A 26736-nucleotide genomic window follows, 5' to 3' on the forward strand; every position below is an offset into this window, starting at 1 on the left:
CAAAACTATGTGTGTATGTTTACAATTTCTTCACCAATTCCCATCACCTCTGTTAGACAGTGAATCTCTACCCCAAACCAATAGAAAAGTGCCACCATCACACCAAGACATGGAGGACAAGAAGAACAAGAAGAAGGCCAGGACACGCCCAAATCCCTCCATCTTGTCCCCTGAACCCCTTATCTTAAAAACCCCAAAACTCTATTTTTTTTCACTTTGTCTTAGTTCAAATATCACACTACTAAAACTGTTGTGACTTGTAATTCCTCATGCAGAGTTGACGGCTTTCCACAGGCTAAAATAGAAGCCACAGATGTCTTTGACCTCCTGCCAGGGTCTCCGAGACCCCTGCCAGGGTCTCAAGACAGCCAGGCCAGCCAGAGGGATGTGCTGGACTCCGACATTCCAGCTGTGCTCATGTCTGGAATTGCCCTGACCCAGGTGCAGCACCTGCCACTTGGCCTTGTTGAACCTTGTGAGGTTCTGGTGGTTTCACCTCCCAGGCTTGCTCAGGTCCCTCTGCGTGGCCCTGTGCTTCCATAGTGACACCTGCCCCTCGCAGCTTCCCATCCCCTGCAAACGTGCTGAGGGTGAGCTGGATCCTGTGTCATTGGGGAAGCCATTCAAGAGCCCTGGAGCCATGGCAGAGCCCTGAGGGACACCCCTCATCCCAGACCTGCAGCCGGACATGGAGCCACTGCCCACAGCTCCCTGGTTGTGTCCGATCAAGATTGTCAGGCCCATGGAGAGATCCCAAGCAGAGGCAAGGATCAGGTGGATCCTTGCTGCAGCCTCCCTCCATCCAACTGCATCTTCAGCACTTTCATCTCTTGTTTTGTTAAGGACAGTAATGAAATAAAATTCAGGCCCTTTTTGGGGTAGAGTAGACCTGAAAAACTCACTGGGACCTGTGAGATCAGCTCAGTGAGACTGTAGCACCACGACTCTAAAGTCTCCTGGCTGATCCTAGCCTCCCTTTGGAATCTCTCTGGGATCAGCCTGGAGGGTTTCTGCAGTCTGGGAGCTGGAAGGGGGGTGATGTGTGGGCAGCTGAGGTGAGGGACCCCAGGTCCCTTGGCAGCTGCCAGCCCAGAGCCAGCAGCTGCCTGGGCTCCTGCACTGGCTCCATGGGGAGGCTTTTGGCCACCCAGTACAACAAGAGGCAAAATGGGCCAGAGAACTGAAAGCAGCAGTGCACACCTGAGCCCAGCGAGTGCCAGGAAAGCTGTTCCAGGTGCAGTGGTAAAAAACCTTGCAGCAGCATTAATGAATGCACAGGGAGAATGTTTAATTTGGGCTAAATGGCTGAGCAGCCTCATGCCAGCTGTGTCTTCAGCTGCCTTCTAGCACAGTTCAGGCTCCTTCTTCATGACACTGGCACCTTCCAGCTCTCTCATACCAACAAAGTTAACAGGAACTAGTGCTCTTGCTTGTGGTTGTTTTAAACAGATTTTAATCTTGTGGGAAAATGGCTGTCTGGTATTACTCCAGCAATCAGTATTGCTCTGCTCTGAAATCTAACCCCACAAGTGGGCTCCTGGGAAACTCCTTTTGTCTTTTGCTAATCCGGAGTACAGCAGATCCTTCGCAGGACCCAGGTGGTGCAACACCCAAAGGACATTTCAACAGCCACCCAGTGCTGCATGGGTTTCCTGTAACAGATTTACACCCCAAGTGTTACTTCCCGAGCTGGTGTTTCTTCAGCTAGAGCTGCTTCACAGTGCTAAAACCAGTGCTGTAAATACTATTGATCTTAGGCCCTGCTCTGCAAAAATACAGTTCTGCTGGGTGTTGTGAACATTTACCTCTTGCTAAGCTCCTGGGAAATGCTTTAAGAGCATATAGCTTAGCAACAACACTGACTTTTTTTTTTTTTTTTTTTTTTCCTGAACCTCATTGCTTCCTTAGTGGCAGCAAAGTCTGTTGTTGCAGTGACTGCCCTGAAATGAGGAGCTAAACCAACAATGGGAAGAATTCACAGGAGGCACCAGCAGCTTTGATGCCTGTGCTTTCACAGGGCTGACTAAACACATTGATTAGATCTGCATCAGCCATCCTGCAAGGCATAATTGGAAATAATATTTTCACAGGATTGGAGCTCCTTGCTCTGAAAATTAACAGCTTGACTTCAGGTAAAATTTTCGAAGGCACCTGTGAGGTGCAGAGAGCAGAGCCTGGCTTCAGCTCAGGTTGTCAGCAGCTTACCTGGCTCTGAGGGGTGATGCTGGCTGTGGAGAAGTGAGAGTTTGGGCTCAGGCTTCACCTCAGGCTGCCCCTCTGAACCTGTTTGCTGGCAGGTTTCTACTTCCATGGCTTTTGCAGGTGTAACTCCTCCTCTGCTCCTTCCCCTGTGGCAGCTGAGGCCACAAACACCGCCCCACGTGCAGGTTTGCTGTACATCTTCTGTGTGCTCACATCACAGAGACAGTCTGAGCAGGACTGGCTCCCACCCCTGCTCACGTTGGGAGAGATTTGTGTGAAGGCAGGATGAGCACACCACAGCAGGGATACCTGAGCAGTGCAGCTGTGCAGGGCAGAGGGAAGCCCTGGGAGCTGAACAAAACCCCACAGTTCTTGTTCTACAGTCTCCTTGCCCAGCTCTGGCTCCCTGGGAAGCAGAAGGGGTCCCAAGCAGTCTCCATGGAGCTCTCTGGCTTCCAGAGGGGCTGCTGGCTGTCACAGCAGAGCTCACATACCACAGCCTTTCTCAGGCATTCCACACAAAACAAGGGGGTCCTGCTTTCACCCTGTGAGCTCCTGAGGGGATTTCCATCCCCTCTCAGGGCCTGGCTGTAACCATCCTGCTTCTCTCTCTGCTCCAGGACATATCACCTCACAACTCAGGCTGCTCTGGTGATGCTTTCCTAAGGGCTGCCATGCCAGCAGCTTTTCCCAAGTTATCCCTCCCTCCTCCCCCTAAGTGAATCCCACACCTGGGTCCCCTCACAAGCATCTTCTGTTCCCCCAGGATCCCCACAGCTCCAAGAGTGTCAGAATCTGTGGTATTGATGATTCCCAGATTGTAGAAAGTCTCTGTCAGCCCCGCTGCCAAAGAAGAAGCCATAATCCGTCTGTGCTGGTTTCAAGGTTGTTTATTCTGTTTATCTCTAACATGTTCTGCTGCCCTGCCGCAGCTCTGTCCTGCAGGGCAGCGTGTGGGGCTCTGCCCTCAGTGGGATGGTACAAACATTAAATACCAGAAACTACCTGTGCTGGATTTACAATAACGTGCCAATATCTGTCACCTACGTTGAACAGTGTGTCCCCAGCCTAAACCAACAGAAAAATGCCAACACCACAGTGAAACAATGAAGAAGGAGAAAAAGAACAAGACACACCCAATTTCCTCCATCTTGTCCCCTTTGATCCCCTAATCTAGAATCCTAAAATTTTACTTTTGCACCCATGCCACACTTAAATATTACTGATATCAAACACTCAGAGCTTGTAATTCATCCTGTAAGATTGAAAACTCTTTTCCATGGGCAGAGATCACAGACAGTGTCTCTGGGGGCTCTGTCCAGGGGGGTTCCTGACCCCTGCCAGGGTCCCAGACCTGCCAGGGCAGCCAGAGGGATGACCTGAATTCCCACACAAGAGGACACAGCAGGGCCCCCATGGCATCACTCAGCACCTCTGTACTGAGGTAAATGCGGGCAGCACAACCCTTGGCACCTTGCTTCACATGCCAGCAAGAGAGATGGAGGCATAAAATTCCTTGTGGGACGTACATTCCATGTGTCCCTGCTGCTCAGAGGGTTCCTGGTGGGGACAGGGCAGCAGCAGCTGCAGGAACCATCCCATTTGTCGATGTCTCGGGGTTCAGAAGGTCGAGGTGGCCCCAAAATCATAAAGAGTCTTTGCTTCCTTGGCTGTGCAGCCAAAGGAGTCTGGAATGCTTCAGATCACGTTCTCAAGGTTGTTTATCTTTCCTTATCTATAACATTCTTTCTCTGACCTGCCGAGCTCTGGCTAGCAAGGAGACCATGGCATTCTGTCTGTCCTCTTGGGCGATGTTTACATTTTATATCAAAAGTTATGATAGTCTGCTTACAATAATGTGCCAATATCTATCATTTATGTTAGACAGTGTGTCTCTACCTTAAACCAATAGAAAAGTGTCACCATCACACCGAGACATGGAGGACAAGAAGGAGAAGAAGGCTAGGACAGGCACAAATTCCTCCATCTTGTACCCCCTTGAACCCCTTATTTTAAAACCCTAAAATTCTACTTTTTCACCCTGTATTAATTGAACTACCACACTACTCAAACCCTTGTGGCTTGTAATTCCTCATCCAGAGTTGGCAGGCTAAAATGGAAGCCACAGGTGTTTTTGACTTCATGCCAAGGTCTCCGAGCCCTCTGCCAGGGTCTGGAGCCAGCCAGGGCAGCCAGAGGGATGTGCTGGACTCTGACAGCCATTGAAGCAAATCTCCTGCTTCTGGAGCACAGGGGTCACCTGCTCTGGGCTCTGCTGTCCCCTCGGTGCCCATCCCGAGTGCCCCATGCCCTCAGCAGGGTGCTGGTGGGAATCGCTGCCCTGGATGATGCCCAGGCAGCTCCTGCCAAGGGCTGGCAGTGCTGCAGGCTCTGAGCCCTTCCAGACGATGCCACGGGAGGGAGCCCCAGGAAAACCAATGGAAAACTCCTGCATCCCCCTCATGGAATTGTGGCTTCCCCACCAGCATCCCCAGCGCCTCCGGAGTTGGCGATTATTGATTATTTCACGTGGGGGTCAGGGAAAGCAGCAGCTCCGCTGTCAGGAGGGGTCCAGCACACACCTCAGGCTGCTTCTGGGCTAAAGCACAAGCAGAAAAGCTTTAGAGCCCACATGGAGCAGCTGAGGCACAGCCCCTTGACCTGCACATCCTCCCCTCGCCTGGCCAGGACAGCTCCCGGTGGGTTTGGGGAGGTTTTGTGTGACCCAGGCAAGTTCAACTGCAGAGAGCGACAACAACTTTCTCTGATACCTCTGGTTCTCTGGCAGAAACACCTGCTATTTTTAGATTTAATATTTGCTGATAAAAAAGCTCCACTGTGCCACTATCATGACAGGCTTGAGCTGAACAACTTGGCTGCTACAAAAAGGGAGAAGCCTTCCTTCTTTCTCCTTCTACCCCATCCTTCCTGGTTTCCTTCCCTCCTCCTGCCATGTGCTCCCATCTGTGCAGTGCAGCTTCATTTCCCTGTCCTGATTGCAAGATAAAATGATTCAGCTTATTAACTTGGCCATTTGAGCCAGTTCAAGGCTCTCACCATGTGGCCAGGCAGTTGTGGGAGATGGAACAAAATAAGATCTGGGCAAAGTGGAGGGAAACCTGCTCCTTGAACCTGGGCTGAGCCCATGTGAGACAAGGTCCTGCTGTACCAGGAAACCACAACCAAATGAAGACAGGCTGAAAACAAACAAAATTATGGGACGGGCATCGCAGATCTGCAAGGTGCTTTCCTCCTGTGGGTAGTGGTTTGACTGCAGGCCAAATGCCAGTGCACTCACGAAAATCATCTACTCTGTCTCTTTTTCCTTCTCACCAAAAAACCAAGCTATTTCAAACTAGCACACTATGCAAAGAGCTTGTATGGGCTCAGGGGCACTGGACAAGTCATTGGAGGAGGGATTTAAGAAGAGACTTCCACCAAACTCTCTCCTTTCACTGCCTTGGTGTCCTCTTGGTCCTCAAAGTACCAGAGGGCAGCACGCAAGCAATACCTGGAGAATTTCTCAAAGAGTACTTAGAAAGGTCAAAAGACATCAGCTGGTTCCACTAAATGCTTCATCCAAAGTGCCCACAACAGCCCAGAGAGGAATTTCCCTCAAAGGAGCAGCTGGGTTTGCTCATGAGATGGACTTGGCTTATTTTCCAGTGAATCCTTTTGGCCCTTAGATTGTGGAGGTGGATCAGGGACAGCCCTGGGGGAGCACTTCAGAAGGCTGGGAGAGGAGGTGTGAGACAGGAGAGCCAGGATTACACTCACACTGAAAGCAGAAGAGAAGGGGTTTTTCTTCTTTTCGTGGTGAATAGGGATGCCATCCCCCATGGCCACAGCACAGTGAGGCTGCCCATTGCCCACATTTGGGGAAAGCACAGGGATGAGCACAGAGAGAGGTTTTAGAGCTCTCCTGCCAGCCTGGTATCACTACAGTCCCCACTGACATCTCTTCTGGGCCAAGTTAGCACATATCCTGAACAAAACCTGGAATTCCTGCCTTGCAATGGGGGCTGGAGGGTTATAGGGGGGCAGAAGAGGGAGAAAACAAGTGATTTGCACCCAGATAAGGAGAGTGTTAACAATGGGGTAAAAAAAAAAATAAAAATCAAGAAGTAGTTCTGGAAGAGCCACAAGTGAAGCTGCAGCTGTGGGCACCAGATGTTACTTGTGCACTGAGTCATGAAGGAGGCCACAAACTCACCACTGAGTGCTCACCACTGAGTGCAGAATATTCCTCTTTCTGTCCCCTGCCAGGGCACTCCACCCTCACTGCTAGCTCAGAGGTCCTGCTGCCTCGTGTGTGAGCAAGGAGACTGCACGTGCAGCCTGGCGAACCAATGAGGTTATCCCTAAATTCTTACCCTGATTCTGCTCATCTCCTGTCCACCTCGATATCAGGAAAATCACCTGCTCTCTCTGTCTCCTCTGTAAAGGGGAGAGCATGGCATTTTTGTCTAGCTTGTAAGGAGAGAGGGCTTGACCCCAGACTGCACAGCAGCTTGCTGGATGAAAGTTCTAATCACATCAAATAGTGGGTTGAACTTAAAAGCCCTGCAACTTTATTAATTCTCCTGGCTTACAATTGTAAAGCTCTCCCTAACAGCAAGAGATAATAAATCAGCAGTGTTCCTAATCAGGAGCTGGATCTCAAAGCCTTTCCAAGGAAAAGCTTCCCTAAGACACACAAATCCCTCAGCCACGCTCTGCAGTGTCTGCATTGCTGCCTCCCCAAGGCTCTGACTCAGCATCTCCTCTCCTCTCCTGCCACTCATCCAACCTCAGGGACTTTCCCCTGCACTCAGCACTGGTGAGGCCACACCTTGAGTGCTGTGTCCAGTTCTGGGCCCTCAGTTTGGGAAGGACCTTGAGATGCTTGAGCACATCCAGAGGAGACAGCAAGGCTGGTGAGGGGCTGGGAACACAAACCCTGTGAGGAATGTTTGAAGGAGTTGGGGTTGTTTAGCCTGGAGAAGAGGAGGCTCAGAGGTGACCTTATTGCTCTCTACAACTCCTGAAGGGAGGGTGCAGACAGGTGGGGTCGGTCTCTTCCACCGGGCAGCACTGACAGAACAAGAGGACACAGCCTGAAGCTACGTCAGGGAAGGTACAGATTGGATATTGGGAAAAAACTTTCACCAAAAAAATAGTAAAGTACTGGAATTGTCTTCCCAGGGAGGTGGTAGAATCACCATCTCTGGATGTGTTTAAAAAAAGACTGGACATGGCACTTGGTGCTATAGCCTAGTTGAGGTGTTAGGGCATAGCTTGGACTTGATGATCTTAGAGGTCTCTTCCAACCTCATTATTCTGTGATTCTGTGATTCTATGACTGCTCCTGGTGCCAGGCTGGTGCCATGCACCTCAGCCACAGCATCAGAGCAATGCCCTCACAGCACTGACAGGGTCAGGGCTCAGCTGAGGGCCTCACACAGGATCTGTCCCCATCAGCTTGGTGGCACAGTCCTTCACACCAGTGTTGCCCTGAGAGATGAAAAATGCCACAGCCAGTCCTGCCCCAGACCCACAGGGAAGGTACAGCTCCAAAGACCTCACCATTCTCTCTGCTGTGCTGTACAGCCTCTCCTGGGGTTGCTATAATTAAGGATCTGATCAAAGATCTGCTTATATAACCATGGTGATGAGTGAAGTATAGGCATGCAAGGAGATTACATGAGGTTACCAGCTACAGCTCTGTTCTCATGTACACAGACTGCCTTCTCAGGTTCCTTTTTTGACATCTTAAATTGGTTCTCTTTCCTCACAGCTGTGCCTTATTCCAAGAGGTGTCATGCAGAGCACTGGCAAAATTGTTCAAAGGGCTTGCTGGCTGTGGGTCAGTAATTATCCCTGCATATGCACTGTTAGCAAAATCCCTTTAACCTGAGAAACCAAGTCCTGTGCGCTGGCCTGGAACTCCAGGTACCTCTTGAGCACATAGTTCTGGGCACTGGCAACAAGAAAGTGTTATTTTCCAGCGAATGCTTTAAGTGCTTCATGTACTGACCCCCTGGATGAGTTTCTGTGTTTGTTTCAATCTTTTTTCTATATCCAAGCACTGCTTTATTTTGCTTCACAATTATTTTTTTCCTGCCTTTCCTCTTCTCTTAAAACCAGCTGCTTCCCTTCTAATTTTTCCTCTCAGCCCTTTTATCTCCAAACCAGATCTGGGCGTCACCATTTTGTGCTGGGTTGATAGCCAGTGATGACAGTGTGCCTTAAGGAGGCAGAGCAAAACAGAGGCGAGGCTGTTGCAGCATTTAACCCAACAGATCTGAGCAATTTGGGGCAGGGAGTAACCCACAGTAAATCACTAACCTGAGATTTATAGATAGGTATTAAAAAAAAAAAAGAAACATGGAAAAAGACTGGCTGCTGTTACCATGCCAGGCAGAGATCCCTTCCCCTGACTCACACCACCACACAACCCAGCGTGTTTCGAATATTGAAAACATGTCTTGATTTCCCAGGAAAAATCTATTTTGACATATTTCAGCTGAAGGCTTTGACAAAAACACTGGAGCAAAGATCAGTGCAAGTTTGCTGGAAGGAGCAGGTGAGCTTTACATCCCTAAAGAGCACAGAAAGAACATGGCAGGACACGGAGCAGTGTCAGGAGACTGTCCTTGTCCTGAGACCCATCACAGCTCAGACCAAATGAGGAATTGCAGGAGGTGTCAGGTTGGATGGGGCTTGGAGTGGAAACTGGGAAAGTGGAAGGTGTCCTTGCCCATGGCAGGGGCTTGGAACAAGATGATCTTCAAGGTCCCTTCCAGCACAAACCATTCTGTGATTCTGTGAACGGTCCAGCTGGAGCTGTGAGCTTTGTGGAGTGTATTTGTTACTGCTTCAGGGAACTGCAAAATATGTGAATTTTACTTGTAAAATTCAATACTTTAATTTTACTGAGCACTGTGCACTCAGTCTTGTTTTCTGAATCAGCAGAAGCAGTGAGTTTATCTCCTGATGTGGTTTTCAGCGATGTACAGTATTGGAATCTTCCACAAGCATTGCTGCTCCATTGCAAAAATTTCAGCTCACTGGGTCCAGCTTGCGGCTTTGGGCCTGTAATTCCATGAAACCTCCCAGAACAACCATCAGAAAGAATTTGGTTCTACTCTCCACTCTGTAATTCCATGAAACCTCCCAGAACAACCATCAGAAAGAATTTCGTTCTACTCTCCACTCTGCTTTTAATTCAAAAGCACTTTTTATTTTTTTTTAACCCCTTTCGAACGTGCACACACACCCCCACGGCCTTTGAGCGAATTCCTTTATTCCAACATTTGTACACCACAACCTCCCTCAGGCCCGGTCCCCTCAGGCCCTGCCGGGGGCGGGGCTCGAACCCGCGTCCCGCCGCTCCCGCCCCCGGCCCCGCCCCTCCGCCCCTGCGCGCGGGCCGCGGCGACCCCTCCGCCCCGTTGCCTCCCCTCCCCTCAGCGCCGCGTTTCCGGCGCGCTCGCTGTGACGCGGCGGCGGCGCCGGGGCGGTCCGGCGGGCGGGCGGGCGGGCGGTGGGAGATGGCGGAGTACCTGGCCTCCATCTTCGGCACCGAGAAGGACAAGTGAGTGGCCCCGTTCCCCCGCTCCCCGCGCCGCTCCCGCGGCTGCGGTACCCCCGGGAGGGAGGAAGGGAGGGAGGGATGGGGGGGGGAAGCTGGAGGGGAGGCCGGAGGCCCGTAGCGGGTTGCGCGCGGACGCGGCCTGTTCCGATCGCGGCGGTCAGCCCTGCTTCCCTTCTCCCTGCCCCTCCTTCCCTGCGGGGGGACCCCCGGCCCGTTTCGCCCATTTCTTCCACTCCCGCCTCGGCGGCGCCGCCCGGGACCACGTCCCCCCGGCTTTCCCATCCCGCTGGAACGCGGCGGGAAGAGGGAAGCGAGAGGCGGCCGCGCTCCCCGCTCCCCTCCCCTCCCCCGCCATCGCCTCCCTCAGGCCCTTCCCCTCCCCCCCCATCCCCCCCGCCCCCCCCCCGTCCCAGGCGCGCGCGCCCGGCGGCGCGTGGGTCTCGCGCGTTCCCGCGCGCGCGCCCCGCGGCCCCGCCCACGCGCTCCCCCCCCCCCATCCCCATCCCCCATCCCGGGCCGGGGCCGTTCTCGGGCACTCCCTCCCCCCCTCTCCCCACACTTCTTCCTCTTCCTCCTCCTCCTCCTCTCCCAGCCCTCCCCTCCCCTCCCCTGGCCGCCATGAGGGTGTGCCGCGCCTCGTGGCGCGCTGCCGCCCTCCCCTTGTCCTCCTTCCGCCCTTCCCCCCGCGGCTGCGCCTTCCTGTCGGGGCCGCTGGGTGCCGGAGCTTCCCGCCGCCTCTTGCCAGAAAGCGCCTCCTCCTCCTCCTGTTCCCCTTTTGTTCGTGTCCCTGAGCCTCGCAGCAGCCTGAGAGCTCCCGCTCTGCTGCAAGGACAGCGACTGGTTATTTCTCCCCCCTCCCCAGGGTGCGGAGGATTTCCCCGACTGCTGCATCCTGATCCTACAGGCTTCTGCCTGCAGCCTTCCACGCGTCCGGGAACGCCTCTAGTTTCTCTGGTTGTTGGAAGCACACACACAAAACCCTCCTAACGAAAATTTGGTCACCATCGGCCTGACCAAACCGGCGTGTTTTTCCACTCGTAAAAATGAAAAGGGGGCATCGATGTGCTGCTGGACTAAATTACTCTTGTCAGCCCCTGGCCGTGGGGCTTCAGCTCTGCTCTGTAGTGCTGCCATTCCAGGAAAGCAGTGTCGGCAGCCTCTCTTTTGAGCTCTGTTACTGTAGCATCCTTTCACACAAAGGAGATACATAGGAATTTAATGCATTACAGCTTCAGAGTTTTAATCAGGCATGAAATTCCTGTGCAGCTCTTGTTTTCTGTTTAAAAAAGCAGATGGAACCTTCCAGAAAGTGCTGAAGTTGGAGGCACTATTGGAAATTTTGTAGTTAGGTATTTCTTTTTGTTTCAGGTTAGAGTTCAGAAAAGACAGTAAGTATTTTATCATGCTAAGTGTTTGTTTTCAAAAACATAATGAAGAGTGAGCATGTTGCAATTTTGCAGTAGAATGCTTTGCTAGAGATGAGATGTGCTTTAGTAGTTTAATAATTCTCCCCACCATGAGTTGATGTTGGTTACACAGGATTGTGGAAAATAATTGGTGTTACTTATGGGAATAATAATTTTTCTTCCAGGAGAATTCTAGTATTTCATTTACCCATATATAGCCCATTATAGTTTTCTTGCCCTTCAGAATTTTGCATTTCCCTGTTAAGGTAACTAAACTTCTTGTGGTTTTCTTTCATCATTCTATGTGAGTTACACCTTTTTGTGGGAGTTCCAGTGGCATTTCTAAACCCAGATCATTATCAAGGTGTCCTGAGATGCATCATTCAAGAAAAGTTTGTGGTTTAAAACAAAGAGCAGCTTCCTCTTAAAATCATTAATTATGTTCATAGAAATGGCTTAACTAAATGGATTTATTTTGCTTATGTGTATTCTTTCTGTAACATGATTTTCTCTTCCCTGAATTATTTTGGATATACTGTGTTGGTAGCAGCCTGAGTTACCCTTAGAGTATAACTTAAACAGGTGCTTTATAAAACATGAGAGAGGTACAACTGTGTCAGTTTTAAAGCAGATTTTATTGCCTGGACCCGGGGCTGCATCATCTCAGCCACAGAGCTCCCAGAGCCAATTTTCAGACCGTTTTTCTCATTACTTTCCATCCCATCACCCACTGAAACTGATGTAAAGACAAGAATGGAGAAGCGGAAGAGTAAAACAGAGCTCACTTCTGTGTGGTGGATCATGAAACCACTTTGGGGGAAATTGGTCAGATACTGGCTGTAAATTAGGGGTAAAAGGATGAATATGGACAGGTTTGTTGGAATGCTTTCCTGTACAGTTTTGATGTGGGTTTTTTTTCCTATGTTACTTATCCACATCAAGATAAAGACATTTAGGGCGTAGGCTTTTTTGTAAATTAATGTTTTCTGTGCCAGTGTGTAAATACCTTATTCATTTTTTTCTTGCAGAGTCAACTGCTCATTTTATTTCAAAATTGGAGCTTGTCGCCATGGAGACAGATGTTCTCGGTTGCACAACAAACCAACATTTAGCCAGGTTTGTTTCCCCTTTTTTCTCTTTCTTGTGGAAGTATATTCTGGCTTCTTTAAAACATAGATTCTCAGATACAAGTGAATAATTACCAAACTCCAGATTAATTAGATCAGTTTTAGTCCCAGTTTATCTGGGTCTTTGCTTTTTTTTTGGGGTGTTCCATTTACTTCTCCCAGCATTTCTAATTATCTCCTGTCACCCTTAATGGCTGCAGGAAGCGATGCTGTTGTAAGCTTGCCTGTAGTAGAGACCAACCAGTGCTTACTTTCAGGTGAGTGTGCCTTTTCAGTGGTGTTCAGGCACTTAAACCATCCCAGAGTTCTTAAATCACAGACAGAGGCAGATCATTCCACCTGTCCCAAAGGTGGGAACTTCAATCTTTTTGCATATAATAAAAGAAAACTAATTAATGGATAAAAGTGACTCATCTGTCAGTACATTTGCTCTCTGACCCAGGCTCTTAAATTTCAAGAGTGATTTGCATACTTCCTTTGAAAGTGGAAGAAATGGTTTATTGAAAATAACTTGTCTGGTTGCTGAGGTTGAATTGTCAGTTGGCATGACAGATTGTTTAATCTTTGGCTCAGTGAATATTGTTAAGAGACATGATGTGTGACTGCATGTCTGCCAGAAAGAAAAATAAATTTTAAAAGGTGCAGGGAGTGACAGGGTTTTCATTATTATTATTATGAGCTGTACAATATTCACAAATTACATTCCTGGAGAAATGTATCTTTTCCCTCTTTCTATCAATGCTGATTGTCAAGGTACACAGATGAATTTCTTTGGAAATTTTGTACATGAGCAATAGTGCCTTTGAAAGTTACTGCATTTTTAGCTACAGCAGTTTCAACTGCAGTGGTTTCAAATCTGCAGAGGAAAATTCACGTAACAGCTGAGTCTTCTGCAAGTTCATTTAATCTGCTTAGGAGCAGAGTTGATGAGAAATGGGGGCTGATGCTGGTTTGGGGAGAAATTAGGGAGGGCAGTGCTACCCATGTGACAGGTTCAGAGCTATGATCATCAAGTTAAACTGAGTGGGCCCGGGCCTTCCAGGGGAGAATGTCAAGGTTACTGGTGTATAGGGACTTCTGGTACTTCAGCAGCAAAACCACCTCTTTGCTTCTGGGATTTTAAAAATTTTTCATGCAGATAATTGTGTTTCAAAAGAGTATTGTCCATTTTCAAAACTATCCCATGATGCTGACCTACATGGAGCACAAGTTGAAGTGCAGTTGGTTATTTAGAGACCTAACTTTAAATCATTGACTATGAAAAAATATTCCTAAGGCAGACAGCTTCCACAGTAGTTGTCTTTTAAGTTAAAAAAAAAAAAACAAAAAAAAAAACAAAAACCTAACAAAAAACTCCACAACCATTATATCTTTTTACAAATAAAAGTTTGTGTGCAACTACAGCTTTCTGTCAGAGTTTAGCTTTGCTTTAGACTGGTTAGCAATGCCAGCTGAAGTGGGTCAGCAGGGCACATCCCATTCATCCAGGGATGGCTGGGACTGCACAGCCTTGTACTGGCAGCTGTGCTGTGACATCTCCCAGGTCCCTGGCACTGGGTGAGGTCTGCAGAAATCTTTATTTGTGTGTAGTTTGACAATCAGCTGTGATAGAAAGTAGAGATCCTGCTAATGGGAAGTTACCAGCACAGTGTTTTAACCTTGTGCAGCTCTTGCTGGTGCAGCTACTTCACAGAAGAGCTGTGCTGGGAAAGGTCACACAGTCCAGGGTGATCAAATTACCCCCAGTCAGCAGAAACACCCTAACGAGCTGCTTGTTCTGGCACTCTCCAGCTGTAGGCTAAAGCATAGGTAGTTTAAACCTGGGTCACGGAAGCACAAAGCTTTGGTTGGTATGGCTGGACCTATAATAAAACAAGTGTGTGATTTCAAATGTGATGTTACAGTTGTATTTTTTTTACATGTTAAATGGGTAGCCTATGTAGGTGTGACATTGCTGGTTCTGTGACTTCTTTAAGCTCTTAATTCTTACTGTGACTAATAATAATATTGTCTAAGCTAAAGTTACTTGGGGATTGCCATTCATACTGACTAACATTGAGCTTGTATTTTAAGTAATCAAATCTCAATTTTTGAGCTGCTTACAGTGATATGGACGTTTGGAATTTTTTTGTAATATTAGTTTACTAACTTAAACATGGTTTGTTTTTTCAGACAACTTGATTTTAAGAAGAACGGTACAAATGTAAGGTTTCAAGTCTGCCTGGGCTAATTCTTCAAGTAAAAAGCACAAGGGCTAAAAGGATATTGTCCTTATTTGAAGGATCGGAAACATGTGAACCTATGATGCTATTATATTATTTAAACAGAAATTCCACCAAGAAAACCCTGATGCACAAAACGACATGTAGCAGTTGCCTAAAGGCCTTATGGTCTGGTGTAGCATTTTGGACACTGTGGCATTATGCTGTGCACATAACACTTTATTTTTTCCCCCCCTAGACTTGCAGTAGTAAATCTGGTCTCAAAAGTTTAGGCATCTCCAGAGTACCTCATGTGACATTTTAGGTTACTGGGCCTCACACCTCCCATTTTGAGGCTAGCTCTTGAGACAAACACAGCTCTTTCTTGGTGGTTAATTAAAACTGTTTTCATAATATGATGGTCTGAACGCAATTTTGGAAGATACTCTGCAAATACAAAAGGAAATCTTAAAGGATAAAATATGACTTTTAGCTGTTTGCAAACAAGTTGTCTCTTTGCAATTGTCTATTATATGCACAGCAGCCAGTAGAATTCCCCTTTTTATTTTTTTTCCCCGCAGACCATCTTGATTCAAAACATCTATCGTAACCCCCAAAACAGTGCACAGACGGCTGACGGCTCACACTGTAAGTCCCACAGTTGGAGAAATTTTTTTAAAGAATGGTGTTAAAGAGCCCACTCCTAATTATGATAAAATAATGTTGGCTTCTGAGCTGCTGACATAAAGCTGTTGCAAACAGGACAAGTGACGGAACTCTTCTTGCGCACAGATCAAGAATTTGTGGAATGTGTGCAGTTCTGAGTGCAGAAAGGGCTGCACAAATTGGACTTGATGCAGATTCCCTTTTGTTTTAAAGTGAAACTTAGTTACTTAGTAACACTGCATTCTTCTGAAAGGGTTAAACTGCAGACATTTCTCAAATTCTTGATTTAACACCAAAAAACAACAACAACAAAAAAATAGGTATATGTGTACGGTAAGTCCCAAAACTGGGTTTTCTTTCATCTTAACTTTTTTAGGAAAATGGAGATTTCATGTTATGCTCTAATTATTGTATTGCTTCCTTTCCTGGGATTTTGCTACTAAGAAGCTATTCAGCAATATCAACATAAAATTGTGACTGCTGCATTTGGATACCACCTATTTTCAGAGCTGTCTGAAATCATGCAAAACCCCTCTGTAGTAATATTGGTGAATGGAGTGAAATTAAGAATACAATAATGGAGTATCATGAGATCTCTATTACTTTACAGTGGTTAGGTTGATATAGAAAGGTCACCAGCTAAGTGCAAGTTCTCCTGCTTGGGAGAGAATAACCACCTCTCTTTCAGCACAGACTCGACTAAAGCGACCCTAAAGGAAACCAGTTTCTTGTTAAAATTATTTTCCATAATATAAAGTTGTTGCGTTTTGTATTTCAGACCATTGCCCTCTTGAACATTTACCGTAACCCTCAAAACTCTTCCCAGTCTGCTGACGGTTTGCGCTGTAAGTTCATACAAGTTCCTTCACTGGTTCCCTGGGCTTGATTGTCAGAGCTCAGTGTCGACTTAAACTGGTCTGCCATTTTAGTTTAACAGATCAAACTGACCATGTTTCGTTACATGTGTTCAAAACAAACACCAAAAAAAAAAAAAAACAAAAACAAACCAAATTTTTTTGTCCCACTACCTTCCTCCCTACTCCCAAAACTATGGGGGAATCTGAATACCTACTATTAAATTAAAAAGGGTTAAAATTGTACTTCCCCTGTGAAGCAGTGTTGATTGCACTGCTTTCTTCCTCTTACTTCTCCCTGCCAGTTGCCTGCATCCTAGGAATGGTTTTCTGTATGTTTTGTGCTATCCATTAGGTTCCACTGTCGAAAAGAGCAGGACAGTGACACATTGACTTCATCCAGAACAAATGTCCTGCTCTGTAAATGTTAGAGAACTTGAACTGAAACTTTTCAGACTGCATGCATAAATTTGTTAATGCAGCTTCCATTTAGGGAGTGCACTTTGGAAGAACACACCATGACTGACTAACCCCTTCTGGCAGCTGTCCTTTGTGGATGGGTGCATGCTTAAAATTCTTTATGTTCATACTTTAAAAATTCGAATTCTGATGCCATTTGGCATATTTACCTAAGACAAGTACTTAAGAGGAGGGGAAGGCATTTGGGTATGGTCATGAAGTAATTGAATGACTCCTCCTGAGATACAAATGGGCATAAGCAAACACACCTCCTGTGAGACTGGCAGCAATTAATGCCCAGGATTGTTGATCGGTGATAACTGATTTATCATTGTAATTGAATCATGTATATTAAAACAAGATTTAAAAAAAAAAGTTTTAGAACCAAAAAAGGATCGGTGTTCTTTTCTAACTAATCTTTCTTGTTGAAGTGAGTATTTATTGTGTGGTAATAAAGCTTTGTTTGGCTATTTTTTTTCTTTTTTTTTTTTTCTTTTTTTTTTTTTTTGTTTTTTTGACTTGGTTTATAGACTAGCTCAGATTAGTTACCAGCATTTAATTAGTAGTGCTTTGTGAATCGGCCACTAACTTAAAAGTCAACACTGTCTCTCTTGCTTCTAAAAGGAATAATGGCTCTATTGTGTAATTTGTGCTTTTGTCACACAGTCAAGCTGGACATGTAAATGAGCTGTGTCATTTTGTCTAGATGCTTGACCAGTTCCATTGGTTTGTAGGCTCTCTCCTTGCAGATGCTTAGTAATTAATGCTGTTTCAGTAGACCAAAACATTTCCAGCTGGGTGTTTCCAATCTCTCCCTAAGCTCTCAATGCGCTGGTAACTAATTTGCACAGAGTTACAGCAGTTTGGTCTGTGGAGCTGTGTAGATTTACAGCTGCAAGAGTCCTGCACAGATCCTCCAGTGTTGTAAATGCTGGTATCCAACTCTAGTTTGTTGTGACAAGCGAGTAGCTGTGTGCCAGAGCCTGACTGTACCTCCTGGGGTAGAGCTGGAGCTCTGCAAGCAGTAGGTTTGCTGAAACTCCTGGCTCCTTGGTTTTTCATATTCGTCCCTACTTAAGTATTGCATGTATTTTAAATGGATAACTTGGGTAGCGATTTAATGCCTTGTCATTGTTGCTTAACTGTCTTCCTTTCTATTGCCGTCGTAGAGGATTAACCTTAGTTTGGAACAGCAATAGTTTTCCTGAGTATTTTAATTAGTAATTGGGCTTCCTATGGTTCAGATACCAGTAGCCCTGGAATATGGATGTTTGTAAAGCCTGTGCATATGTATACTTCCCACTTTAGGAGGTCATTGAAGTAGTCATTAACTAACTGTTGCCTGTGGTCTCCTAATTTGACCAAAAAAAAGTTTTTAGCACTTGTCCATCTGGTAAAAAGTAGTTATTTCCACTGAGGCTCCCAGAGCCCCTCTCTGATACCTTTAAAAACAAAACAAAAAAAAATCCATAGATGTTAATAAGCTGTTATCAGTGATGTTGGCAGAACCTTGGCAATATAGTTAAGTATTAAACTGCCTAGAATTGCTGGTTTAATGTTTGATATTCCTTAATTTGCTATACCTATGGGGAGAAGAAATTTCTTAAAAGTAAACATGTCTCAAATGCAGAAAAATTGTTAGCCTAAATGATAAACCAAATGCCCCTTAGCCTCTTGTGGAGGTGAGCTGGGTGGAAGAACAGGAACTGCAGTTTCTGAGCATGTGGCTGGTTAATATTAGAGCCTTTGAAGAAAAACAAAGTTTGTCCAAGTGGTAGTACTAGCCAAAATTTTTTCATAGCAGCCTGAAAATGAATAAACTCAGCTTTATTGGCTCAGTTTCTTGTCTTTCACATTCATTAACTAAACCAGTCTGGTTTGTAATTTTTAAAGACTAGCATATTTTTCTAGCATAAAATGCAGGGTTTGTTGTAAAACTACTCCGCTTGATCTTGATAAACCACTTAACTTCTGATGAGCTAATCTAATAGCTTTAATGTATACAGCTTCTTTAAAATGCTGCAGACTGGAAGAAACAAATTAAACTCATTTTTATACTTTTAATGCTTTGAAAAATAAGCCACACTTATGTTGGCTTTTGTAGCAGCAGGCAAGCAGCACTCGTTTTTGAAGTCCAGCTTGTAGCATGAAAATAATCATAACTGGAATATAAGGCTGGCTTGTCTTGCACTGAAAGGTGTTCTGCAGGACTACAGTAAAATGAAGTGACACTCAGACTTGAACTAGAAAATGGCTCTCTGTTGCAAAGTGTTGAGGGCACTGAGAAAAGTGTGTCATTTCAATTACTATTTTCAGCAAATTAAAAAAATCGGCTCTTTTACATTGTGAGTTCTCAAATTCTAGTGGGTATGCTGCAGAAACAGACATAAATTTCTGCCTTTAGGAAGAGGAAGACTAAATTTTAGTAATATTTTAAGGTATGGAATTGTAACAAAGCACTTGCCTTCTGTTTAGGTAAAATTATTGGTAGTTAGTGAGTGGGACTATACATTAAATTTTAAGTGATATTTCAGTAATTATTTTCCCCTTTAAATTTGTAGCATACAACTTTGGCTCTGATTAAAACTTGCTTTGATTTGATCATACCAATGTAATATTTCGACAGATACTTTGGGGACTCAAAGCTCTTCACACATCCTTATTTTGCAATATTCCTGTTAGTTAGCTCCATGCTATTTGATGTCTCTCATGCTCCTGATGGCCTTTCTAGGTTGTTTTTAGTTTGATCAAAATCTTCCTTCCTTATTGTCAGGCTCTAATCGATCTGACTCTTTGACTTTTGCAGGTGCTGTGAGCGATGTTGAGATGCAGGAACATTATGATGAGTTCTTTGAGGTATGTAAAGGTGCAGTGTCCCTGGATTTGTCACCACAGATAAGTTATACTGATGTAGTGCATAGCACAATTACATTCAGGAGAAAAACACTTATTTTATCAGGTGTTCATATAGAACATAAAACTTTGTATTTAATATTTCCTGGTGTAACCACTGATTAGTTTGACCTTAATTTGACTGCTTGAAATAGGCTTTGTTTTACATCAGCAGCTTAAGTGACGTAGCATTTTGATTGTATATTCTTCTTTTTAGAAATTTAAAGTATTCTTAATTATTTGTATAGAAACAAAGTAGCTGACGGATTTCTGTGTTGTGTTTTCAGTGCATCCTGTGTATTCCGTAAATGCTGTGTGTGTTTTCCATAGGTTTTTATGGTATCTTGGTAGTGCTGTGCTTATAGGTGGCCAAGAAAGTCTCATTTTAAACCCAAAAATGTGAAAAAAAAAAAAAAACAAAAAACCAAATGGTCTTGCTTTTTTTCGAGGAAGATCTTTTTTATACTTACGTAGAGTTAGAGGCAATATTTCTGTACTTAAAAGTAATGTTCTGCAAACTTCTGCTGGGTTGTTTTGTGCTTAGGAGGTCTTCACGGAAATGGAGGAGAAATACGGCGAAGTTGAGGAGATGAACGTTTGTGATAACCTTGGAGATCATCTAGTTGGAAATGTATACGTAAAGGTAGGATGAAGAGATGTTCATGCAGTCAGGAGGGGTGGTGTTCATTGATTTAGAATTTTAAAAGCTGATGTGTAATTGTAGATTTCGTTTTGCTAGGAAAAATCTTCAGTATATAAGCTACTCTCAAACTTCACAATTTGAAGTAAAGTAAAAATGTTAAATCCAAAATGATTTTTAATGAATTTTGAGAAGCTTTATTAATAGTCAAAATCCATGTAATTTTCAGAAAGCCTTACATATTTTCTTTTATACAGTTATAAACAGTCATCACTACTGGACTGTTTACTTTGGCAGGGTTAATTTGGGATCTGTCTTAGCATTGTGCTGCCCTTCAAGCACATCAGTATGAGAGAGGTTTTATATGCCACAGGTGCATCAATTTTCTAACTTCCCAGTTAAACACAGTATCTCTGACCAAGTTGAATTTGGCAGTAGCTGTGTGGTTCAAGGTGCAAACTGGAGCACTTAGGTTTAGCTTTTAAAAAAGTCATTGGTATCTCTTCAGTAACGGGTACAAAGTTGTCACCTGCAGAACTTTTACTATGTGTTCACAGTGTGGGTGAGGTATGAGAGAGTTCCTTTGAATGTTTTGACTGTACATAACCCTCAGCTGGAAAGTATTTTCACACCTGAAATTCTTGACTGTGTAGGTCATAATCAGGAAAAAAAGTTTTTTAAAAAAAATTGCAGCAAAAAGGGATTTCAAATTTAAGTTTTACATTCATCATAAAACAGGATCTGATTTTTGTAAATTCTCATTTAAATGAATGCTAGCTCCAATTTTTATATAAATTTTTTTAAATGTTTGAAAAAATGCATTACTTCAGGAATATAGGTGCTCCAGAAAGTATTTATAAGCATTCTCTCGGTTTAAAGCTGTACTAAGAAAACACAGTAACTTCTGTTGACTCACTTTCCCATTTGGAAGACTAAACAGAGCATAATGAAGAGGAAAATCAATGCTTTGATTAGCCCTTGAGTCCCAGCTAATGAAAAGCTGGCATATTTACCCGTGATTTGATGGACTGTCCAAGAAATTTGAAGTAGCTTCTAATTTCATTAGTAGAACGCTGAGCCTTAGATATCACACAACTGATTTGATAGGAGTCTTTTATCTACTGCCATTGCTTCTCTGACAAGGTTAATTTTGCTTTCAGTTCCGCCGTGAGGAAGATGCAGAGAAGGCTGTGATCGACCTGAACAATCGCTGGTTTAACGGGCAGCCCATCCATGCCGAGCTCTCACCTGTGACTGACTTCAGAGAGGCCTGCTGCCGCCAATACGAGATGGGGTAAAGCAGGGCCTTCCTCTTGCCCCCACAGCCTGGGAGGGGTTTGCACAGCAGGGAGGGCACCTGGCTGTGTATTTTATGCAGCTGAGTGCAGGAAGAAAACCACTTCAGGTACCAGTAGTGTGGAGGACCTGCAGTGAACCTCTTGACTTTTGCCATCTTTTGGGGATTTTCTCCTAGGAGTGTCAGTAAACGAGGCTTGTAATCTACTGTATTTAATATTAGAGGTGTTGAGGTCTTAGCAGATAGTGTAGAGCTGGGAATTCTAACTGTGCCTCTTGAATTCTCTTTCAGAGAGTGTACACGAGGAGGTTTCTGCAACTTTATGCATTTGAAGCCCATTTCTCGAGAGCTAAGGCGCGAGTTGTATGGGAGGCGTCGTAAAAAGTAAGTTTGTTTTTAAACACTGCTAAAACAAGTAATTTAAGGATCAGTTGCTGAAAAATATGAATCTTTAAACCTATGCAAAGTCCTCTTGTTTTTTCTGACTTCTTGCACATGCCAAAGGGCATCAAGTCAAGCTGGCAAGGGGCCAGTTTCAAACAAAGGAGTAGGACTTTAAAAATATGGGTGCTTCTTGTGCTGCAGTGCTGTGGATTCTGAAGGTTGGTGTGGCAGGCAGCATTCACTCAGTAACTCACTGAGTACATAGACCCTACATGTTCAGATCTCCAGACTGTTAAGTGTACACATGCACATTACTTAGTAGAAGTTGCTTTATGCTTCTTCTGTTTTATTTTCTTCTAAACTTGTTTGCTCATGGCCCTTGTTAGATGCAGGCTGCTTGGCCGGTGGGCATTTTGGCAGCATCAGAGTGGCAGCTTCCAACATTTTGTGAAGTCTAGCCTATCTGTAGATTATACTCAGGACCCAGCCTTATTTGCCTTTAACTGTTAATGGTGAAATGTTGTAGCCTGTATTAATTTCTTACTGTTAATACCAGCCAGTCACTGTATGGAGCTCACTTTTAGCTTCACAGTGTGTCCCTTGATAGGAATTCCCAGTAGGAGAAAGGAGAAGTAATTTCACTTAATGGTTAAAAAAAATTGATAAAGACATTTTATTATGTATTAAATTATTCATTTAGTGAGGTACCTTGCCGAAGGGCTTTTACCACTGCTGTTACTATGATGGTTCACTTGGAACTGGATTCAATCTGCTTGCACTTAAGACCTTGGTATTTGAGATAGGCATATAAAATTTTTGATCTTGCTTTTATAGAGAATATGATTTTTGTAGATTTCTGACAATCACAGAAGGAGCCTGGGACTGTGAATGTTTTTCCTATAAACATCTCTAATTGGCAATGTTTCAGAATCTGTGAGGATGAATTTAACTTTGAAAAATATGCATTGTGTTGCTTAGCCACATGTGTTTGTGGCTAAGTAAATTTTTCAGATATTTGAATGCTTTGTGGAAAAGACCAAGTGTGTTTTTCTGTTAACCTTTTGGTCACTGTTACAAATCTGGAACTCTCAGCTTCAGTAATGCTGATTGGTAGTAGCTGTGACAGCAGTGTGTTCTGGGTGGTTTTAGTTCCCTTCCTGAATTTATCAGCCCAAGAGGCAGGGAAGATGATTTGCCAATGCTTGTGTCCTGGAGGGGTAGAAATCATGTAGAGGGAGCAACAACAGAGAACTGGGTTGTAATTGCTAATTAATGCAATTGATTTAATATGAGTGGACTTAGAAGCAGCTGTAGGCTTTTTGTGTGTATTGCTAAGAGCTATTCCTGCCTGCCAAAGCAGGTGTCCCCTTCTCCTGCTTTAAATACCAGCTCTGTAACCATGCCTTCCCTTAGGGTTGGCACATCCATTGTAAGAGGTGCCTGCAGGGAGCAGCCAATTCTTGTACCTGTTTGTGCTGACTCCCCAGTATGAAATTTGGGCAGTTTGTAAATACATTGGGCTTTGCAGCTCAAGTGCCAATTAACCAATCCTTCTAATGACACGCTGCCTTTCTTCTCCCTCATCACTCCCATCCTTAATTACGTGTTCCGCTGTGTGGTACTGCGAGTAAATCACTGCTGGCATGAACAATAAAATGTCCCAACTTTCTTTGAAGGCATCGATCCAGGTCGAGGTCCCGTGAGCGCCGGTCGAGATCCAGAGATCGCGGCCGTGGAGGCGGAGGAGGAGGAGGAGGAGGCCGCGAGCGCGACAGGAGGCGGTCGAGAGATCGTGAACGATCCGGTCGATTCTGAGCCATGCCATTTTTACTGTATGTCTGCTAGAAAGTGTTGTAGTTTGACCAAACAAGTTCATAATGACATTTTTTTTAAAGATGGGCTTCTGAATAAAAAATTTGTAGTGATACAGTATTCTTTGTGTAACTTGTTTCTTGTGGGGGGAATCTTTTTAACTGTCATTCCTCTATCTTGACAAATACCTGGATAAGTCTGCCTGAGGGAAAGGTGGTAAATGTATTGCAGGAGCGCCAGTTTTGGTTTGGGTTTTTTTTTAATTTTATTCGGGTATAATTTGAACTGTTGATGAAAATGTGTGTGTATATAATATAAAATATTATATACATAGTAAAAATAATATACTGCTTAAGAAACAGTTACTCACATAAGTTTCCCTTTTCTGCTATGCTGTCTGCTTATTTAGGTTAGTTTAGGCACATTTAAGAGGAAGGCTGTGCGAAATGCATTTATTTACTGAGTAGAAACGCTTAGTTACAAAAATGTATGTTTGTTTGTTACCAGAAGTCTGTGCTCTGTCTATCAATGTGACTGTGGCATTTACAATAAATCAAATTTCTTGATGTAAAATCTAAAGCCTATTTTCTAAGCACTCTGGAGTAGTTGAGTTGCTACTCCTGGCTGCCTATTTTCTAAGCACTCTGGCGTAGTTGAGTGGCTGCTCCTGGCTGTGCCAGAGTTCATAGTTCAGGTTTTTATAATTCTTGACTAAATTCCTTTCTTTGGCTGGAAAGAAAGTTGCTTAGTGGAAAAAATATTTTTATTGCAATGATTCATAATAGGCAGGTGAGATTTTTGTGAAAAAAATAAAACCACCAAAATTATGCTCCATGCAACGCAATAGAGAAGTGCTATTGAAGGAAATGCAAGGTCCTGAATGCAAGGATCAAATTTCTTAACAGGCTTTTTTTTTTCCTAATCTATGGTCTCTCATCTGTCATTTAATAAAAAGCATTTTGTTAGCATTCAAGGTCATAGAAAACTAATTCGATGCTAGTGGAAAATAAATCTGATTTCCACCTTTCTGATAGCCTGGAGTGTGATGAAAGCTAATGGACAGATGGCAGTTCCTTCACAAATACTTTTTTTTAATTTTTTTTGAGCTTCAATTGTTCAGTCACTGAACATTGTAGGTTGTGTCCCAAACATTAAAGCTCCAGTGGAAATATTGGCATTCTGAGAAACAGTTTGTACAATGGTTGACTTGCAGTTTCACCTCATTCATGTCTGCTTTTACTCAAAGTGTAACATAGCAAGAAGTTACGGTCATTGATGATATTTCTGCAAAATAGAACTGTATGTACACAAAGCTACGCAATAAAACACAGCTTTCCAGTGGGGGAGAGAAATTGCTAGAGCTTCCTTAGTTCTGAGCCAGATAATCTGATCCTAGGTGATTCTTTAAAAAAAATGGAAACAGGATATGGATGCATCACATATTAGATGATTAACAAACCAGCTTCTTCTGCCTCTTAAGTGTAAAACCATTTTTCTCACTGGAACTTGGAAAACAAAACAGTATCAACAAATAAGCTTTTCTAAATTAATCTGCTTTGCTTCTAATTCTTGAACCAGTTCAGTTTGAAATTTTTTTGTTCTCACTGGGTGGTTTGGCTAACCAGACTTTGGAACTTGGTGTGCCAGGACCCTTTTTGAAGAAATATCACTCAAGCAGTGAAGCCCATCTCCACATGATGTTTTGTTGTAAGTACATAAATGAAATGATGCTTTACTGGAAGAAATTGAGCAGTGCCTGGCATTAAATGACTGAGCTGAAATGTATTTCTGCTGGGCATTAGGAATTTCACATTGATCATTTAGTTCTTGGAGTTTATGGGATATTAATCCAGTTCCATATTTCTCTTAAGTGAGATTCAGGATTACTGGTGAGCTAATTTAAATCTCAAGTTACAAAAGGTGAGGGTAGTTTTTGGCTTTTAAACAGTATCTAATACAATGTGGCTAGTATTTAAAAGGTTTAATATTTGCTCTACAAAACTAGTTTGAAAGTTAGTTGTTCTATAAAGTTAGTTTGAAATGAGTACAAATGTGTCCCTGTAATGGCTTTAATCTGTTTATCTAAATCCTGTTTCACTTCAGGCATATTTTTGCATGAACAGTGGAAGGTAGATTTTTCTGTCTCCCCTAATACAATTTTACTGAAGAAAGCATTCTAGAATTCTACCAAATGTATGATTTTGTGATCTGATTACACAGCTGCCCAAAAATTCCCCAAGTAACTGGAATACGTTGGAGTGGGCACTGAAAGCAGTGGATTTTACTGGATACTCCAATGGGTGCCTAGTGACAGCATTCAGCATATAAATTAAGCTCATGACATATCTTGTTAGGTTCTCCTTTTGAGTCTGTGCTATCAGTAAAATTCATCAAATTTGAAATTTAAACTGCACCAATTTGGTTAAACATTTACACCTGATAAACCCAAGTGTTCATTCACCAATACAAACCCAGTGGAAATCCTACCTCCCCCTTCTCTTGTTGCCCACAATGTCTTTAAGATTTGTTTTTTTCCTCCCCAAGGTTCTTCTCAAATATTTCATTGTTGACTCTTCTGTTGAACAGTGGATCTTCATTTATGGAATTCCTTTACCTCAAATAAGTGACAGCATACAGGATTTTCTGAAGTCTGAGTCAATTAGGTTGAAACTGTTGATCCCAAGTGGCTTTCTCTTTGTATTTGGCTCTTATTCTGTGAAAATGCTGCTTGTCCATGAATATGATGTATGTTGAGACTGTAAAACCAAATGGAGAAAACTTGTTCAAAATAAAGCCTTTTTTTTATAAGAATCTGACAAAAACTATCCCTTTCCTTTAGATTGGATGCTGCTCTCTAAATATCTAGTGAGGACATAGACTAAAGTTTCAAATTCTTAACTCTTAAGCTATGTTTTGAGCAATTCTTTGCCTTCTGTTTTTCAGAGCTGGTGAAGCATATCTTCAGCTAAAATAACCTCAGCCTCTCCATATTTACATGATCAAGTTGAATTTTAGGAGTGCAAGTTGGGGTTAGGAGCTGGGTGGGTTGGTTTGGGTTCTTTTAACTGATAAAGCTTTTGGTTAGGTCGTTATGGTTAGGGAGAACCTGCAAATTTCTGTTGTGGTCTGCAGAGGACAAGAAAGATCATTTTAACAGAAGGAACATGTTCTATTGAAGAAATAGGTAATCAAAGGGGGTCATAACTATTTAAAGATTATT

The 26736-nt window shown here is 43.9% G+C and overlaps 1 protein-coding gene across 6 annotated transcripts; it reads left to right on the forward strand.

The window, feature by feature from the left end:
• Positions 1-9696: 9696 nt before the first annotated feature.
• Positions 9697-26338, forward strand: U2AF1 (U2 small nuclear RNA auxiliary factor 1). 6 transcript variants are annotated; one of them, XM_072917835.1, is made up of 9 exons: positions 9716-9778; positions 12213-12300; positions 15094-15160; positions 15957-16023; positions 19298-19347; positions 19928-20026; positions 21184-21317; positions 21612-21704; positions 23381-26338. In XM_072917835.1, exons 5-9 carry the CDS (start codon positions 19318-19320, stop codon positions 23517-23519), a joined length of 495 nt encoding a protein of 164 aa, XP_072773936.1. In that variant the 5' UTR covers positions 9716-9778; positions 12213-12300; positions 15094-15160; positions 15957-16023; positions 19298-19317; the 3' UTR covers positions 23520-26338.
• Positions 26339-26736: the final 398 nt, after the last annotated feature.

Source organism: Taeniopygia guttata, chromosome 1 (genome assembly GCF_048771995.1).
Source record: "Taeniopygia guttata chromosome 1, bTaeGut7.mat, whole genome shotgun sequence".
In the NCBI taxonomy this organism is placed as follows: domain Eukaryota; kingdom Metazoa; phylum Chordata; class Aves; order Passeriformes; family Estrildidae; genus Taeniopygia; species Taeniopygia guttata.